The 17,638-nt window shown below is 32.6% G+C and overlaps 3 protein-coding genes and 1 long non-coding RNA gene across 5 annotated transcripts; 1 reads left to right on the top strand and 3 right to left on the bottom strand.

Moving 5' to 3' along the window:
* LOC104720979 (EPIDERMAL PATTERNING FACTOR-like protein 2) lies at positions 1,211 to 2,442 on the bottom strand. 2 transcript variants are annotated; one of them, XM_010438879.2, is made up of 4 exons: positions 2,158 to 2,442; positions 2,020 to 2,054; positions 1,660 to 1,915; positions 1,211 to 1,293 (listed from the first exon to the last, which is right to left on the bottom strand). In XM_010438879.2, the coding sequence occupies exons 1-4, from the start codon at positions 2,243 to 2,245 to the stop codon at positions 1,238 to 1,240; spliced, it is 435 nt and encodes a 144-aa protein (XP_010437181.1). In that variant the 5' UTR covers positions 2,246 to 2,442; the 3' UTR covers positions 1,211 to 1,237. The 2 variants fall into 2 exon arrangements, with proteins under 2 accessions (XP_010437181.1, XP_010437182.1); XM_010438880.2 differs by lacking the exon at positions 1,211 to 1,293 and having other exon boundaries at positions 1,480 to 1,915.
* LOC104727513 (putative nuclease HARBI1) lies at positions 2,793 to 3,719 on the bottom strand. The gene has a single exon (XM_010446612.1). It carries the CDS (start codon positions 3,717 to 3,719, stop codon positions 2,793 to 2,795), a length of 927 nt encoding a protein of 308 aa, XP_010444914.1.
* Positions 4,251 to 7,312, bottom strand: LOC109127528. The gene is made up of 2 exons (XR_002034097.1): positions 6,420 to 7,312; positions 4,251 to 4,487 (listed from the first exon to the last, which is right to left on the bottom strand). It is a non-coding gene; the product is annotated as an uncharacterized LOC109127528 (long non-coding RNA).
* Positions 11,111 to 12,881, top strand: LOC104720980 (probable xyloglucan endotransglucosylase/hydrolase protein 7). The gene is made up of 4 exons (XM_010438881.2): positions 11,111 to 11,353; positions 11,467 to 11,567; positions 11,686 to 11,882; positions 12,300 to 12,881. The coding sequence occupies exons 1-4, from the start codon at positions 11,158 to 11,160 to the stop codon at positions 12,688 to 12,690; spliced, it is 885 nt and encodes a 294-aa protein (XP_010437183.1). The 5' UTR covers positions 11,111 to 11,157; the 3' UTR covers positions 12,691 to 12,881.

Raw genomic sequence — 17,638 nt, forward strand, 5'->3', positions numbered from 1 at the left:
AGTTTTTGGAGTTGGGTCTCATACATAGTATAACAGGATTTACCATCGACCTTTGGATAATAGCATTATGCGTATAGTTAAAAATATAGTGAATCATTTAGAAGACATTTATATAAAATATATGGAGCGAGGTTGGCGTTCAGAAGATTGGTTCAAGCAGTGGCATGGTGGCAGTGTACCGACTTTGATTGACACTTGAGTCTCCCTCCACCAAATTCCAAATGTATAAATTTTCTTTAAATTCAACTATATATATATATTGGAGTTGCATTATTATTATGTAACAAATGAAAACAAAACAAACAAAAAATGGGGGGGGGAGGGGAAGTAAAGTCATTCAAAGGAAGAACAGTGTAGAGAATCAAGACTGTTTGCTTTGCTTGATTTGTGAAATTAGTAAACCCCACACAAACAAAGACACATCTTCTCTCTTTTGTTTTGTCACTTCCCTTCTTCATCTTTCTTTTCCATATATGTTCAATCCCATCAACGCTTCAATTTTTCTTTATGAATAGGCTTTGTCAACTCTCATATTAATTTCGACAAAAAATTATATTCCAAATGTTAAACATGCTTTAAGTAGAAATTGATCATTGGCTTTTTAAGTAGACATCTTGATGACTTGATTGCTATGCTATCATTATTTGGGTAACACAACATATATAGTCTACATGTACAGTCTAATGTATACTAGTTTTTTTCCTTTTAACCCCGAGTCAAGTCAAAAGTGTTTTATTTTTTTAAGTTTCTTGGTTGCAGTTTCAGATCTGAGTTTTAATTGTTTCTTTAAAATATAACAATTATATTGAACTGGGACGTAATACAATATGGTATGTCAGTATATATAAATAGGTACAATATAGATCATCAAATCAAAGTAGTACAGCTTAGGTTTTGATATTTCTTGCTGTTTTAACATATAAATATAAATATAACTAATAAATTTCAGTGAGAGAACTCTACTGAAACAAGTACTAGGACACAGTAAATCACCAGCGGTCACTAATTAATTAAATCGTATATAAATAAATAAAACGGCGACGTTCGACGAAACGACAGCAAAGGGGCTGAATTTTTTTTTTTATCTATCGGGCTAATGGATTTATCATTGGTGTATCAAAGGTATCTTTGTCTCTCTATTAAACCAGCAAATAATATTTTCATACATTACATAAATCTCATATTTATATGTGTATAAAGAAAGAGTAGATGCATACGTACGTGTGTGATGTAACTTTCATCCATAAAATTGGTATTTGTCAGAATCGTCTTGAAAATAGGTTTCCGTGCGTTCTGTTTACGATGCGTGTAAAACATTATCTAAAAGATTTTTACTTTCACGATTAGTAAAAATTTATAACAAATCGTTTTGGATAAAGCAATTATTCATTCATCTCTGTTTTTCTTTAAATTTATTTGAATGTTAACTACACTATGATACTCCTAAACAACAATTAATATCATAATCAGTAACATAGACTTATCATAAAATCAGAAGATTACAACTCAAATATCTTTGACCAAAAAAAAAAAGAAAACGACTAAAAATATAAATATGTACACAGAGATTAATATAGAATTTGAATCCCAAAATATATATATATATATATATATATATATTATAGAGAAAAATTCATCAAGGGTTGTAGATAGAATTACCACATTTGCATTTCCAGCTCATGGGTTTGTAATTAGTACTATCGTCTCCTCTGGTGTAATCAAGATGAATCATCTCAGAGGAAGAAGAAGAAGAAGAAGTAAAAGGAGAGTGAAGCTTTGTTTGAGGATTTGTAGGAACTTGAATTGCTTCACAATGACCACAAGAACGACATCTCACCCTCTCACATCTTGGTGGTCTTGATCCTATTAGACCTCTCATCATCATCATCATCTTCTCATCTTGAACTCCTTCTCTCTGTTCCAAATTATAGCACTTTTTTAAAAACCCAAATCGAATCTTGTTTATTAGAGCCAAAAAACAAAAAACAAAACAGAGGAATTTGTAGGAGAAAAAAGTACCTTGGTGATGTCGACCGAGTTAGGCTCTGGTCTACCTGAAAATTGTCATAAGAAGTAAAAGAAAGAATTAAAGATTATGATATGAAGTTTAAAGTTTTAATAATAGGGAAACGTACGTGACATTGACCCCATCCTTACCATTAGCCATAAGACTGAAATGGGTCGAATTAAGAATCAGCAAAATCAGTAGAAAGCTTGACATGTTGTTGCTGCTCCACAACACCATTTTCGGAGACAAGATCGGCTTTGCAGTTTACAGAAGAAACAATTAGACTTTCTCTCTCCTCTAGTCTCTCTCTCTATCTCTTTCACTCACACTATCTCTGCTGCGTGGTTGATGTATGTAGAGGAAGTTTTGTAAGTAAAGAAGAAAAAGGAAAATGACTACCCCTCTGAAGGGCTAAATGGATTTTTTTCATAAAAGAATACTACACGCACGGATATAACTTAGTGCCTAAATATCGGTAGTCTTTATACGGGGAGTTATTAAAATTTTTTATGAATTAATTGTGTATTGTTTTAAATATAAAAACCTATAGTCTCTTAGATAAAAATTTCTCATTTATTGGTAGATTCTAATTTTGGGTCTCTTATTTTTATAAATTTAAAAATTTAAAATAGAATAGAAGTGATATAAATGTATAAACATTTAAAATTTTATAAAATTAGAAAATATTGCATTTTAATTAATTTTGAAGCATACAAAACATAATAAAAACATTAATACATATTACAAAAGAAGTGCAATTCTTAAAAGGAGAAAAGGATTAATTTTAATAGTGATTTGCTCCAAATTTTGCCCAAATATTCTCAACCAAATCATCTTCCAAGCGTTGTTGTTTTTCTCGATCACGGACATCCTTTCGATTATTGAGCATAGTAACGACACATAAAGGCCTCGGTGTTGGAAGCGTGTAGTCAACTTCTGAACCTCTACTTGACTCCATTTGTGCGAACTCAGTTTTATCAAAAAGAGTGTACCCATCTCGTTCGTCCTCTACTATCATATTGTGCAGTATGATACACGCTCTCATTATTTTCCCAATTTTTACTTTATCCCAAATAAGAGCCGAGTTTTTGATTATGGCAAATCGAGCCTGCAAAACTCCAAAAGCACGCTCTACATCTTTACGCACAACTTCTTGTTGTCTCTCAAATAAAGATGCTTTTGGAGTTTGTGGCAGTGGAATAGATTGGATAAAAGTAGACCATTTTGGATATATATCATTCGTCATATAGTAAGCCAATTTATAATCATGTCCGTTGACACTGTATTTAACTTTAGGAGCTCGACCATGCAAAATATCATCAAAGACTGAAGATCGGTCAAGAACATTGATATCGTTTAATGTACCTGGTAGTCCAAAGAAAGCATACCAGATCCAGAGATCATATGAAGCCACCGCCTCTAAAACGATAGTGGGCTTTCCAGATCCGCGGGTGTATTGACCTTTCCATGCGGTGGGACAATTCTTCCATTCCCAATGCATGCAATCGATGCTTCCTATCATGCCAGGAAATCCGCGATACTCGCCAATGTCGAGTAGTCTTTGAAGATCTGCTGGTGTGGGTCTTCTCAAGTACTCATCTCCAAATAAATTTACGATTGAATCTATAAAATTGTCCAAGCATGCTAGCGCCACACATTCAGAAAGTCGGAGGTATTCGTCAAACGCATCAGCTGCATAACCATATGCCATCATACGAATTGCTGCTGTACACTTTTGCAATGTAGACAGACCCAACCTTCCGGTAGCATCTCTTCTTTGTTGAAAATAGGAAACTTTATTTGTGAGCTTATCCAAAATACGAATGAATAATGGCTAGTTCATTCTAAAACGGCGACGGAAAATGTTTGGAGTGTAAGTAGCATCTTCACTGAAATAATCATTCCACAAGTGGTCATGACTGACTTCTCGATTTCTTTCAATGTGAATTCGTTTTTTTCTTGGTTTAGGTGGTGGTTGACTTTGGATTGGTGGAGTAAGAAGATTTTGCCATACATGATTGGTGATTTGATCGCATGTTTGATTAAAACATTCATCAAGTATGTCATCAACATCATCATTATGGGAAGAAGATGCCATGTTTAGAGAGTTTGGAAATTGAGAAAAGGAGTTTTGGTGTTTACAATTTAGAGGAGGAGGTTTGGTGTGAATATTTGTTGTGGTGGCTTTGGAAAATTTTGGACATTATATAGAAAATTTTGGACATTACATGTGGTTGTAAAATGATAAGAAAACATGTGGTACAAACATTGAAAGTACAACAATAATGTGGTGAAAGTACAACAATATTCAAAAGTGAAAATGTACTTCTACAATTATGTCCACATCTTCGAAGCCACCTTCTTCTTTTATGTGTCACAGGTCATCTTTGCTAAAGATCATACGAATCTACCTTCTTCTTTATGTGAACATCATCTTATCTACCTTCTTCGTTATGTGTCACGGGTCATCGTTTTGTACCTGCTAGACAAGTATAATAATGAAACAAAGTTAACACAAACAAGAATAAAGTGAAACTGATTTTAACTTAACATAAAGACCATTACACAAATAAACCGAAACAAGAATAAAGTGAAACTGATTTTAACTTAACATAAAGACCATTACACAAACAAACCGAAACAAGAATAAAGTGAAACTGATTTTAACTTAACATAAAGGCCATTACAAAAACAAACCAAAACAAGAATAAAGTGAAACTGATTTTAACTTAACATAAAGACCATTACACAAACAAACCGCAACAATAATAAAGTGAAACTGATTCATATTACATAAAAAACACAAGGAAAAAAACTTAAACATAGTTCATTCGATTACAAAAAACACAAGGAAAAAAACTTAATCATAGTTCATTCGATTACAAAAAACACAAGGAAAAAAACTTAAACATAGTTCATTCGATTACAAAAAACACAAGGAAAAAAACTTAATCATAGTTCATTCGATTACAAAAAACACAAGGAAAAAAACTTAAACATAGTTCATTCGATTACAAAAAACACAAGGAAAAAAACTTAATCATAGTTCATTCGATTACAAAAAACACAAGGAAACAAACTTAAACATAGTTCATTCAACCTGATGACATCATGTCATCAATTAGCTTCTCCTTAAGAGCTTTTTCTGATTCAGTTAGTGAATCTTTTTTGGCAATCAGGTTTCCAAGCATCACATGCTTCATATGCTCTTTTTTCATAGCAAACTCCTTCTCTTTCAGGTCGAAGTCCTTCTGCTTCATCTCTTACATCTTCGACACCCGATCCAGCTGAAACTCCAAGTAAGCTTTTCCATCTTCTTGGACATCAATCGGTTGGGTGTTAGAGGTTTTTTTGAACTTTCCCTTTGCAGCCTTAACACCTTGAGGACGGGGCTATGATCCATCAAAATCATTTACCGGATGTGCATCCTGTTCAGACCCATCAACACACACCCTTCCCCTCTTCACTCCATTGTCCTTAGTACAAGTGGATGCACACCACTTTTGATCGTACCTTAAGTCTCTCCAAGCATGCTCCAAGGTAAACCGATGTCCTTGATCATCAAAGTATATTTGGTGTGCCAACTTCATCACGTCATCTTCATTCTGTCCACTACTCTTCTCTCTTGTCACAGTCTCATAACAACCAACAAACTTGCACACCAAGTCATTTATCCTCCCCCACCTCTGCTTACAATGACTCGCATCCCTCTTTGGCCGACCTGCAGCATTTGGACACTTTGCAAGGTAATCCGCAATCCTTCCCCAAAAGGCACCACGTCTTTGTTGATTCGAAGTCACCGGATCCTTGCTCGTGTTGAGCCAAGCAGAGACAAGCATGATATCATCAGCTGGTATCCATGCATGCCTTGTTTTGCGGTTTTCTTGCAGTGATGCAGGTTCAGATGGAGTTTCAGAACATGGACTTAGTGAAGGACTACCTTGGAGGTTTTGTGTTTCAAGTTGGCTTTGTAAGAGATTCAAATAGCTAGAGGTGGGATGATATGGATTCATGTAGTCATCAGAATCCATATAGTATTGTGTTTGTTGGTTGTGTTGGTGTTTTGGTGTTTTTTACTATGAAGAGGAAGGATCCGAAATTTTTAAGGTTTGTGATTTTTTTACTTTACAACTAATTAAATCAAAACTAGTAAACTACAACAACCACACATTAAACAATAACATCAATGACTGACTAGACTAATACCTACACTAACAAGTACTAAACACATTTATCACAAACAAATATCAATTAAAACCTTTAACATCAATGACTGACTAGACTAATACCTACACTAACAAGTACTAAAAACATTGCTCACAACCAACAAACAAAACCTTTAACATCAATGACTCACTCTTATACTTTAACTAGCATCAAATAAATGAAGAAAGAAGAGGATGATAATTACCTTCCTCCATGGCCGAAGCACACTCTACACTCATCAATCCATCGATCTCATTTTTGTCCCATTTAACCTCAATACAAAAGAGAGACATATATCACAATTTCGTTAATAAGTAAATTACAATGAATATCAAACAAAGACAACCAAACACAATGAGTGGATAATACTACAACCAAAATCTCTTTAACACAAAATAGAACAAGAACAATAATGTCTAAACATCTCTTTAAACCATCACTTATCAATCAGTTAAAAAACACAAACACACCATAAACTAAACACAAGCAGAACAAATCGGATCACATGGTTCTCAAGAACCCTAATCTATTTAAACCATCACTTATCAATCGGTTAAAAAACACAAACACACCATTAACTAAACACAAGCAGAGCAAATCGGATCACATGGTTCTCAAGAACCCTAATCCCTTTAAACCATCACTTATCAATCGGTTAAGAAACACAAACCCACCAAAAACTAAACACAAACAGACCAAATTGAAAAACAATAACACTAAAAACCCTAATCCGTTTAAAGCAGATCGAAGAACACACCAAGAACCCTAATTTCTCGAACAAACATCAAACAACCCTAATATCTAGCAACCAAAATCAAATCAACCTAACAGTTTAGCTAATCATACAAATGCCCTGATAAACTTACCCTCTCATTCGAATTCATCCTATCTCTTCCGATTGAATCGCCTACTCCTTCAAATCGCCACCGGTTTAATCTCCATGACGATTCAAATCGCCACCGCTACAGTCGCCTCCGATAAGATCTCTGCCGATTCAAATCGCCTCCGACCATGGACTTCACTGATTCTATAACCTCCGATTAAAGCAAATCTTCCTTTGTCGGATCGAGCCTTTGATCGGGAGAGAAAGAGAGAAATTGATCGGTAGAGAAAGAGAGAAAGAGATAAAGAGAAAGAGAGAAAGAGAGAAAGATGTTAATCGTTCGTCGGCAAAAAAAAATTTTATTCCCTTTTCTATTATTCTCTTGGGCCAATTAAAAAGGGACACGTACCGTCTCTTATGATCGATTTCGGTATGTAATACTTCGTTTTTTTTATTTGTTGTTTTAGATTATCTCAAACAAATTAACAAAATTAATAAATTTGCTGTTATATCTTTATTAATATACTTGATTGGTCAAGACATTAAAACACAAGTGGATAAAACATTTAAAACGACAACTAAATTAAACTTAAGGATAAGACATAAATTTTCTGTTATATCTTTATTTTGTTTGCTTGTCCAAAAAAATAAATCTTTATTTTGTTTTTGTTGTATCATCACATCATCAAAGATACAGTATGTAATTATGTATTAACACTACTACAAAAATAAAGGGTCAGTATTTGAATAAAAAGAAAGAAACAAAAAAAATATGTCGGGACCTCCATAAATTAATGTATTTGGAAATAAATCTATGATGTATAATTAAAGGTAGTCAGGTATCTCTATTGATTGATACGTATGTGTCTTACAAGTTACAAGACTACAAGAGTCGAATAAAAACAAGAATCAGGTGAAAAGGAAATTACGTAGGTACAAAACAGCAGGATTGAGTAATTAATTTTAACGCAAATACAACAGTTTTATACAAGTTTAATGTTAAATTCATAAGAGAGCCACATTAAAAAGAAACCTAAGAAAATAGGTTAATTAATCTTTTCAGTTTTATTTTAAAAAAAAAACATAATACAATAGTAACAATACACTAAAAATAAAAAATAAATAAAGGGATTTAGTTTTCATCATATTCACAGCTGTTTTGTAAAATATATATATATATATATATATATATACTTTTATCTGTCTGTAAGAATTATATTTTGTAAAAAAAGAAATTGAGTTTGCTTTTTTTGTTTTGTTTCGTTGAGTTGTGGTTTCTGCGGTTTCTTGTGGTAATAAGACTGACTGGAGCAGTGGAAGAGGGGGACCCTACATCACCTGACCGACCAATACCGTGCCTCTTTGCCTTTTCGTATTCTTCTAACCAAAAAGTTTTATTATATAAAATAAATAAATAGTGTTACTACTATTATTATAATTCCTTCTTTAGCTACAACTTTGTCTGTCAACACGTTTCGCTCACTCACTCACTCTTCCCAATTTCTTTTTCCAATGATTAAAACAATTATATGCTCTCTCAAATGGCTATGTCCAGATAACCGCTGTTTAATATTTCTTTCTTTTACTATACGTGAAGATTGGCTTTTGGTTATTATTCGAGGATTACGCACTAGACATAATTATTTCACGTTAATATACTTTTTTAGTTATTAAAGGATCGAGTCATCATAATACTGTATATGCTTCTGTTTGGTGTTGGGCAAACCAAACATGGCCCATGATTGTGGTATTAATTAAGTCGAAGAAGGCCCAGATGCAAGAAAGCCTATCATGCCTAAAAAGGCCCAGATCCGAGAAAGCCTATCTTGTCCAGACCCATGGATCTTGAAGAGAGAGTTGAGATGACCGCGGATTTGACTAGTGTGGTAAGAGCTTCAAACTCATGCGAGCTTCTGTTCGAATTTTCGAAATATGCATGTATATTTAGGAGAGTCTTTGTTTGCAACGTTTACTATGTTTTTTTTGTTCAAATTAAACAAATTTATATAGTAGGTTTTGGATACAACTATTATTATTGTATATCATGATATGGCGGGAGTGATGAAGGAACGTGTATAGAGAGATTGTATTAAAGTAGAAATCGCCTATCGCTGGGTTCAAAAAATCCTCTGCGTGCTCAATCCAGAGTGTTTGGTCTGAATAAACACGGAAAGAAACAAACAATGGATGTGTTTGTGAGAGACCCACTAGTTACAAAAATCATGGACCATAATTAAGACGAAGAAAACCTATCGTGGGAATACTCTCAATTTCTATAAATCCATTAGGTTCAGTAGTTGCATAATAGTTATTTATATACGATCACACAATGAAATTTATTCAATTTTTACAGTAAACAAGAAATAGGCTTATACCGTAAATCCTCAATTTTGTGTAAATTTCCAGCCGTTTTAAAAACTAATCATTGCAGAATATTGACATTTAGAGAACTACTAGTGTTTTTTTTTTGTTATCATGCAGAATAGTAGTTTTATTACGATACAGCGTAAATCAATTTATTGTCGGTCGTGCTATGTTACTATTTTGAACAAGTACGACAAAAGAAAAGAGTGGTAAAGGGAAAAGTTGGGTAGCATATTAAATCAATATAATGCAAAAAAAAGTAGAATAATTCAAAGACATGACATTAATTTTGAGTTAATCGAGTTTTGCTGCATGAAATATTATGGAGTCCGTCAATTTCTTATCCAAAGTTCTTATAATTCCATGTGGCTTTGTCCAATGTAGTGTGTCCTTCTAAATTTATTAGACTTGATTGTTTTGATAACTATCGTTTTCATGCAAAAATTTCACAGGGTGTATTTTATGCAAAAATTTCATGCAAAAATTTCACAGGGTATACATAACATACCAAATATTGCATCAACACAAAATAACCAAAAAATCATACTAATATATTATACATACTGTATATGGGTTTAATATTTCGAAACATAGACACATAGTTGATGTGTGCTCAGAGTACTGAACTAGCCAATCGAAATGTACTTTTCCCACAAACGGATGAATTGGATTGAGGTTCTTGAAACTAGAGTACCAATTGCCATAATCTTTTTTTTTTAATGATGGCTCGGGCTAATTAATACCGAGTAAGAAATTATATGAATTATATGAGAATAAAGATGTGGATATCAACATTGCAACGAGCACGACATAGACACATCCCTACTCTAACGCCTCTCCACATTTAACAACTTTCATGTATTTTCATATATATATATATATATATATTAGAATGTTCATGCACAATCATATAAAGACTTTAAAAACAAACAAAAACAATCATAAATACTTCACATCCACTATCATTCAAGCAACCAAAATTATTTTTCTTGTGTCACAATAAAAATAAACACGCAGAAGTTGCCATTTCACTTGTCGATGAATTAAATTATCCGTAAGTCTGTAACATGAAACTAGTGTCTCTGTTCAATTTGATGGAGGATAGGAAAAAATAAATTTATTTTGGAAAATTAAAAATGAAAGAAAACACCAATTATAATCTAAGATACGATCGTGTGACAAAAAAAAAAAAAAAAAAAAATGAAGAATCCAAAGATACGATCGTGCAATGATGACACGTGGCCGAATTAGATCGCACCGCTCCTCTCAGTTTTACGCTCCTATTGGGTAATTGCTCTGCCTCAAGCATTGAGAGTCAAGAAATAATATTACCAACTTTTATCACAATAAATTGGAATGTTTTTTCTTTTTCTTTTCTTTCATAGTTATTGTAAATTCTTCTTTGATAATAATGTGATTAGTTATTACCAAACAGTGTGCAAGAACGAAAATTAAATTCTAGAAGAAAAAAAAAGAGAGAGAGTGGAATAACAGTATAATTTGGGAAAGAGAACAAGACATATTCAGTGAATTTAAAACATAATAGTAACAACAATAATAGAAAAGTGGTAGGTCCAAAAATATTGAGACGATCAATCAGTGATTAGCTGTACTGAAAAGCTGAGCTCTAAATGAGACCTTCCTCAATAATTGTACATAAACATTTGCCTGCATGCGTCTCTATGACTGTATATAAATATGACTTCGTTCTTTCTAATTTCAAAACAAACTCATCATCTTAAGTTACATAGCAACAATGGTTGAGTCACTCTCCTCTTCAAGATATGTTTTCTTTATGATAAGCGTATGCTTATTTGCAGCATTGTTGTACCGGCCGGTTTTGAGTAGACCGGCTAAATTTGAGGATGACTTTAGGATTACATGGTCCGATGGTCATATCACCCAAATCGATGGAGGAAGAGCTATCCAGCTCAAATTGGACCCTAGCTCAGGTTCTTACATATTATATATGCAATAGTTATTATATTGGAATTGGAACATAATATAGATTTTTACTTTCGATTTTTTATCTTCTTTTTACTATTTTGGCCAACAATGGTTATAGGATGTGGATTCGCTTCCAAGAAGCAATACTTGTTCGGCCACGTGAGCATGAAAATCAAACTCCTCCCGGGTGATTCGGCCGGAACTGTCGCTGCCTTCTATGTAACCACATATATATATATATATATATATATATATACTATCTCTCATGTTTGTTTCATTTTAAGAATTATTTTTGGTTATAACATATCACACTATATGCATATGATCAATTGTGCAGATGAATTCCGATACGGATTCTGTAAGAGACGAGCTGGATTTCGAGTTTCTAGGAAACCGAAGTGGGCAACCTTACACCGTGCAAACCAATGTCTTTGCTCATGGTAAAGGCGATAGAGAGCAAAGAGTTAACCTTTGGTTCGACCCTTCTCGTGATTTCCACGAATACGCCATTTCATGGAACCACCTCCGTATTGTGTAAGTCACATTATTATGTATATATATACACGTACAGATACATATACAACCAAATTCTCCTAACTTTATCTAATTATTAGAAGGTGTGTAAAATTAACCAATAATTTTGTTGTAGAAGATCGATTCGTTTTAAATATTCTTATCTTTTTATTATTTTCACGAAAGACATGATTGGTTTAATATTTTGTCGGCCCGTGGACCATGAAATAAGAGAATGAAAGAGACAGCATATTTGTTTTGGAGGAGGCATTCATCATTTGAACATATGAAGGTCCCACATTTTTAGAATCCATTAGCCATAACTTATTATGTAGAAAAAAAAAATTATATCAAAGATATGCATGGTTCTCTTTGTTGCAATAAAATATGCAAAAGTAATATTAATTTTCTAATCGTCCAATATGTGGGGGTGTGTAGGTTCTACGTAGACAAGGTGCCCATTAGGGTTTATAAGAACAACGAGGCAAGGAAAGTACCATACCCGAGATTCCAACCAATGAGTATATATTCCACGTTGTGGGAAGCTGATGATTGGGCGACACGCGGAGGAATAGAGAAAATCAATTGGTCGGGAGCACCATTTTATGCTTACTACAAAGATTTTGATATCGAAGGATGTCCGGTTCCAGGACCAGCGAATTGTCCTGCTAATCCGATGAACTGGTGGGAAGGCAGTGCATACCACACGTTGAGCCCGGCGGAAGCTCGAGGATATAGATGGGTTCGAGTGAACCATATGGTCTATGATTATTGCACTGATAAGTCTCGCTTTCATGTTCCTCCCCCAGAATGCTCCGCTGGAATATGATCCAAATTCAACACACATTTAAAAAGCAAGAGCAAGACAAAGTGGTTCCACAATCGATCTGATTGTGATCAAGTGTTCTTATGTATCTATATCTTTGAATTTTACTTTGTTTCCATCATGTCTTGTATTCCATTGGTTTATTATCGTGTGACCACCAAGTTTGTTTGTTGGAGTATTATGTTTTTTTTTTTGGTTCGGTTCGCAAATCGCAACAATTCAGTTTAAAGAAAACACGCAATTTAATTGGACAGATAAGAAAAATAAACCAGTATTATATTAGTTCGATGATCGATATTCGATACTGGTCTAGATTCGATTTTGTTCAATTTAATTAATTAAATTTTTGTTAATAAGTGTTATCTTTTCCTCTAACACAAAACTTTCTAACGGTAAAAAAAAAAACTTTCTAACGGTCTTCTTGATAGGGTTTGTGGACACCTTCTAGAAACTAGTATCATTATAATGGGCCTAGTCTTCTCGTCTTCTCTTCACAGTACTGTATTGGGCCTTGGGGCAATAATATGCTTTTATTTTATATACTCGTTAGTCGTTACCTATCAGATCAACTGAAATTAGGATCAACCGATCGAACTAGGTTAGATCCGTCACACCTGTTAATAAAATACGTATTTTTTTAAGTTATTATTTTTGTAGTTAACCGTAGTCTGAATTTGTAAAACCAAATCTAAGTTATGAGCAAATATGGAATATTCCGTAAAGTTTCAAACAAGTCTAATTTTTTGTTGATATTGATGGCAGGGATAAGCAAAGCCAATGATGCAGATGGCAAAAGATGATGAGTGTGATGATGGTAACTAAAGGTTTTATGATCAGGGTGAGGTCCAGCACGGGATTCATGAGTGGCTACAAAACAGCGTTTTTTTTTTTTAAACAGCGTTTTATTTGATTAAAAGGTTAAGTAATGGATGGGACAAATCAGCAAATATGATAAATAAATTTAAAAAAAAAAAGATTACAGGGGTCCATTAGAGATAATTGGAATGGTCCAAATTTGTAACTTTCTGGGAACGAATTGATGAGTGATGAGTAATCGAAATGCTTTTTATTTTCTTTTATATACAACTTGAAACTTCCACATTGACCTGTTGTTTGGCTGTTTCTACCTTTTATTATTATATATGTTTATACCAAAAAAGAATAGTATTTTCTTTAGTAAATAGCGATAAGGAAATGAAAAGTGATGAACTGATGAATGTATTTTGATGTAGCACAGACTACTATATTGCAACAGCTCATTACTGTATTTTTAAAGTCGAGACAAATTTAAATTTGTGAAAACCTTGTCCTTCACCGTCTCTTTCTTTCTTTCTTTTACAAAAAGTTTTTTTTTTTTTTTTTTTTTTTTTTTTTNTGCTTTTCTTCTAAATATTATCTATCTCAAATCAAAAACAAATCTCTAGAGCCATCCTAAGATAATCCTTCGAATATTTTGTTTATAATAATTTTACCCTCATCACCAAAAGCTACTAAACAAAACAATTTATGCAAAATTAAACGTGATATGAAATTTACTTTATCTTCACTATCATCGTCATGTTTGTAGTAAAACTATAATAAATAATATATTATATTAAAACTTTCGTGATAACTAAACTACTCTTAAAATTTTGAAATTCTTATATATGTGACTATAATTATTCTTTGAAAACAGATGTGAGGGTTGTTAGGTTGAGTATTATTTTCTCACTTGGGAAAATTGACTTGCATTTGACAGAAGTGGAAAGTAAAATTGAACAAAATAAAAGCAATTTAGAGGGTTCTTATACTTAAAAAGTCACATTTTATGTAAAAAAAATGTTATCCTCAGTCCTTATAACATCGTCATCAACTACATCTAACATCATGCATGATAGCAAACAAAAAAGAAAGAACAAACTTATGATATAACTTCCTGATACAGATCAACAACACCGATAATCCATTTCGTTATCAATTATTGAGATTTTGTGGTATACATCAAAAGCTTTTGTTTCGGGAAAGGATTTTTAGATATTTTAATTATATGTAGCTGTTTTGTACTTCAAGTTTCGTTAGTTAAAATTTAGACGTATCTTCTATAACTATGTAAGTATGCATGTGAAAAGATAGTATTCTATCCTTTCAAGTTTAACTAATAACATCAGATGACAAAAAAAAGATTATTTAGAGGAACATCCACATGTGTCTTGAATCAAAAGGAGAATGTTCCACATGTGTCAATTAGATTATTACTAAAGGAAAAATTGCTTTGACCATGACTACAAAGAGCAATGTGATGCGACGCAAAATGTAACTCATGAGACCCGCGTGTTATTTGGAGATTTTGTCACATGAAACGATCATCTAAATTATCTATTACAAATCCATCTTTGATATGTAAGTTTGTATATACTTGACGTTGGAATCTGTTTGTGAACCTATTAAAAAAAAAACTTTAATATTTGAACTTTTGATCTTACTAATGGCTCAAAATGATTTTTTTTGAAAATAAATTATGTCCAACTTAACAATTGTCTTTGATATGTTATATATATTTATTGTATACCAAAATTAATGTATATCTTTTAAAAAAGAAAACAACAAAAAGCTACAGAACGTGTATATAATTGACAAAAAGTCCGGAGGAGGGGAAGCAAAATCACATGGTTCTCCATATTATATGCATCAATCAATTACTAGAAAGGGTTCAAAGTTCTTTAATATGGTACATGACAAGTGAAGAAAAATGGGCATACACTACCATTTATATATTGCTTTTCGTAACTAAAGATATTACTACATGTTCCGAAAGGCTATGAGCCGCATCTAGTAAATCCTGCTATGTTCCATTTATTATTCAATAGTCCCATTTTTCTACCTCTATTATTGAAAAATTTAGACCCATTTCGTCGACAATAACACTACATCACATAATATATCAAGACGCTCGTAGACAAGTTCCTTTATCTATTTTTTGTTTGGTTAAAAAAGTTCCTCTATCTATGCTGGTAATTTTTTTTTTCCTCATCTATGTTGATAGATTAACCCGATAATATATGGTCTATTTTACATAGTTATAAGTTATAACACACTTTTTTCCTCGTTAGTACAACAGATGAAAAAACATCCTTGGATCACTATATAATTAATTACAGATAAATTCATATATTGGGAATAATAATCAGCGGGTGCGAAATATAGATTAGTATGTGTTATGTTACAAATTTGGGATAAAGACCTTTATAACATACTAAAATAATTTTTTTTTTTTAAACATGAATATACCTAGCACAAAACTCCAAAAATAATTTACAAACCGTCGCATGACTATATCTCAGATGACTAAATGACGAAGGCCAAAAAAACAGTAGTGTATGGTCCAACAAATAAAAATCATGATTTAGATATTTCCTTAATTGCACCTTGAAAAAATGATACTACAAGTCATAATCGGTTATTCTAGCTGTTTGTATGATAAGTAGTATTTTTAGAGTTAATTTTCGGGAAGTAAAAAGAGAGCTAATTAAAATATATTCAAGCTTATCTACCAACCTTTTATTAGTAACACGCACAAAGGTGTGTCTCAAGACGTGTTGAGCAACCGATGATGGTTAGCTTAAAAGCTTTATGCCTCTTATTAACCTAATTTAGGTGTTAAGTTACCTTTTAATTGGCTAATCTCGTATATATATATATGGAATACAGAAATATAAAATTTCTTGCGCTCAAATGATATGTGCATATCACTAAGCAGTTCTGGACCGATTTAAAAAACTGTATGTACAATCGCAGAAGGCCACCACTAGTTACATATACTACTAGATTGTAGACTAAACCAAATTAAGTGATTGATTACAGACTCTACAGTAAATTACAAAAGCAATGCGGTGTGTACACTAGTATTATATTGATATTGGTAGACAACGCGTATAAAGATTAGCTATGACATAATTTGTTTTTGTTTTTAAAATCAAATTTAGGAACCGAATTAACACATTCGAGAAATAAAAAAAAAATCGCTTTTGGAGTGTTCTACCAAATTCATGGTTAGTGATTAAAAAATAGCCCTATATTTTAAAATGAAAAGTCGGGAACAAGAATTCGACAAACCGACAATTTAACCAGCAACTGACACATGTCTTTCGCTGTTCTTAATACACTAATTATGTTCGTGCACACGTAAAGCAAATCTATCAATCATTAAAGGAAACAACCTCACATAATTAGTCACATACATAATTAAATAATCAATAATGATATGGAATCGTACTAATCTTACTACTAGTATACACCAATATTTATAAATAATGTATACAAATTATTTTTCTAATCGATTGCCGCCGATTTAGTACGTCTCATCAGAATCTTGCCTGCCTAATATAAATTCTTCTGTTCTCGCTTGAAGGAGCGATTATTTTGACAAAATGACCACGTATATATATTTTCACAAGTGAACATTAAATATTTTATGTTACTCGTCAAATGCTTCTACTAGTAAAATAATATTATTTAGTTGATCCAATTATGAAATCTACTCGTCATTATGCATGTAAATTGTAGACGAAAACATATATAAGTACACATGCGGTATAAGTAAAAAAAAAACACACTTCACTACTGTGGTAAGCTTATATTTGGATCAAAACTGTAGTAATCAAATTATTAAAAGGGAAGAAAAAAGAAAAAAAAAACTATTACAGGAAAAAAAGAAAATATAAGGGGAATGATTCCGTAAAATAAGAATTGAGTTTACGAGATAGTCACCGATTTCCCCGGAAAGTCATCTCATCATTAAATGGTCCACCACCATAATTTCAGGGTCACCGATCTTATGATTTTCTTGTGGACTCTCTCGTCAGCTCACCCGTCCCCCATCATCACGCATGCATTACATTCTTCATACGATTATTTTCACTATTTTTATTTTATTTTTCTCGAGCAAACACTTTTTTTTTTTTTTTTTTTTTTT

The sequence above is a fragment of the Camelina sativa genome, chromosome 11 (genome assembly GCF_000633955.1).
Source record: "Camelina sativa cultivar DH55 chromosome 11, Cs, whole genome shotgun sequence".
NCBI classification, from domain to species: domain Eukaryota; kingdom Viridiplantae; phylum Streptophyta; class Magnoliopsida; order Brassicales; family Brassicaceae; genus Camelina; species Camelina sativa.

Excerpts from the sequence above, each read along its gene's own strand:
- LOC104727513 (XM_010446612.1), bottom strand. The coding sequence starts at position 3,719 with ATGGCATATGGTTATGCAGCTGATGCGTTTGACGAATACCTCCGACTT.
- LOC104720980 (XM_010438881.2), top strand. The coding sequence starts at position 11,158 with ATGGTTGAGTCACTCTCCTCTTCAAGATATGTTTTCTTTATGATAAGC. Across the intron at positions 11,568-11,685 it reads GAACTGTCGCTGCCTTCTAT|ATGAATTCCGATACGGATTC; the intron begins GTAACCACATAT and ends TCAATTGTGCAG. Across the intron at positions 11,883-12,299 it reads TGGAACCACCTCCGTATTGT|GTTCTACGTAGACAAGGTGC; the intron begins GTAAGTCACATT and ends GGGGGTGTGTAG.
- LOC104720979 (XM_010438879.2), bottom strand. The coding sequence starts at position 2,245 with ATGGTGTTGTGGAGCAGCAACAACATGTCAAGCTTTCTACTGATTTTG. Across the intron at positions 1,916-2,019 it reads ACTCGGTCGACATCACCAAG|AGAGAAGGAGTTCAAGATGA; the intron begins GTACTTTTTTCT and ends AATTTGGAACAG. Across the intron at positions 1,294-1,659 it reads GAGCTGGAAATGCAAATGTG|AACGCACGGAAACCTATTTT; the intron begins GTAATTCTATCT and ends CATCGTAAACAG.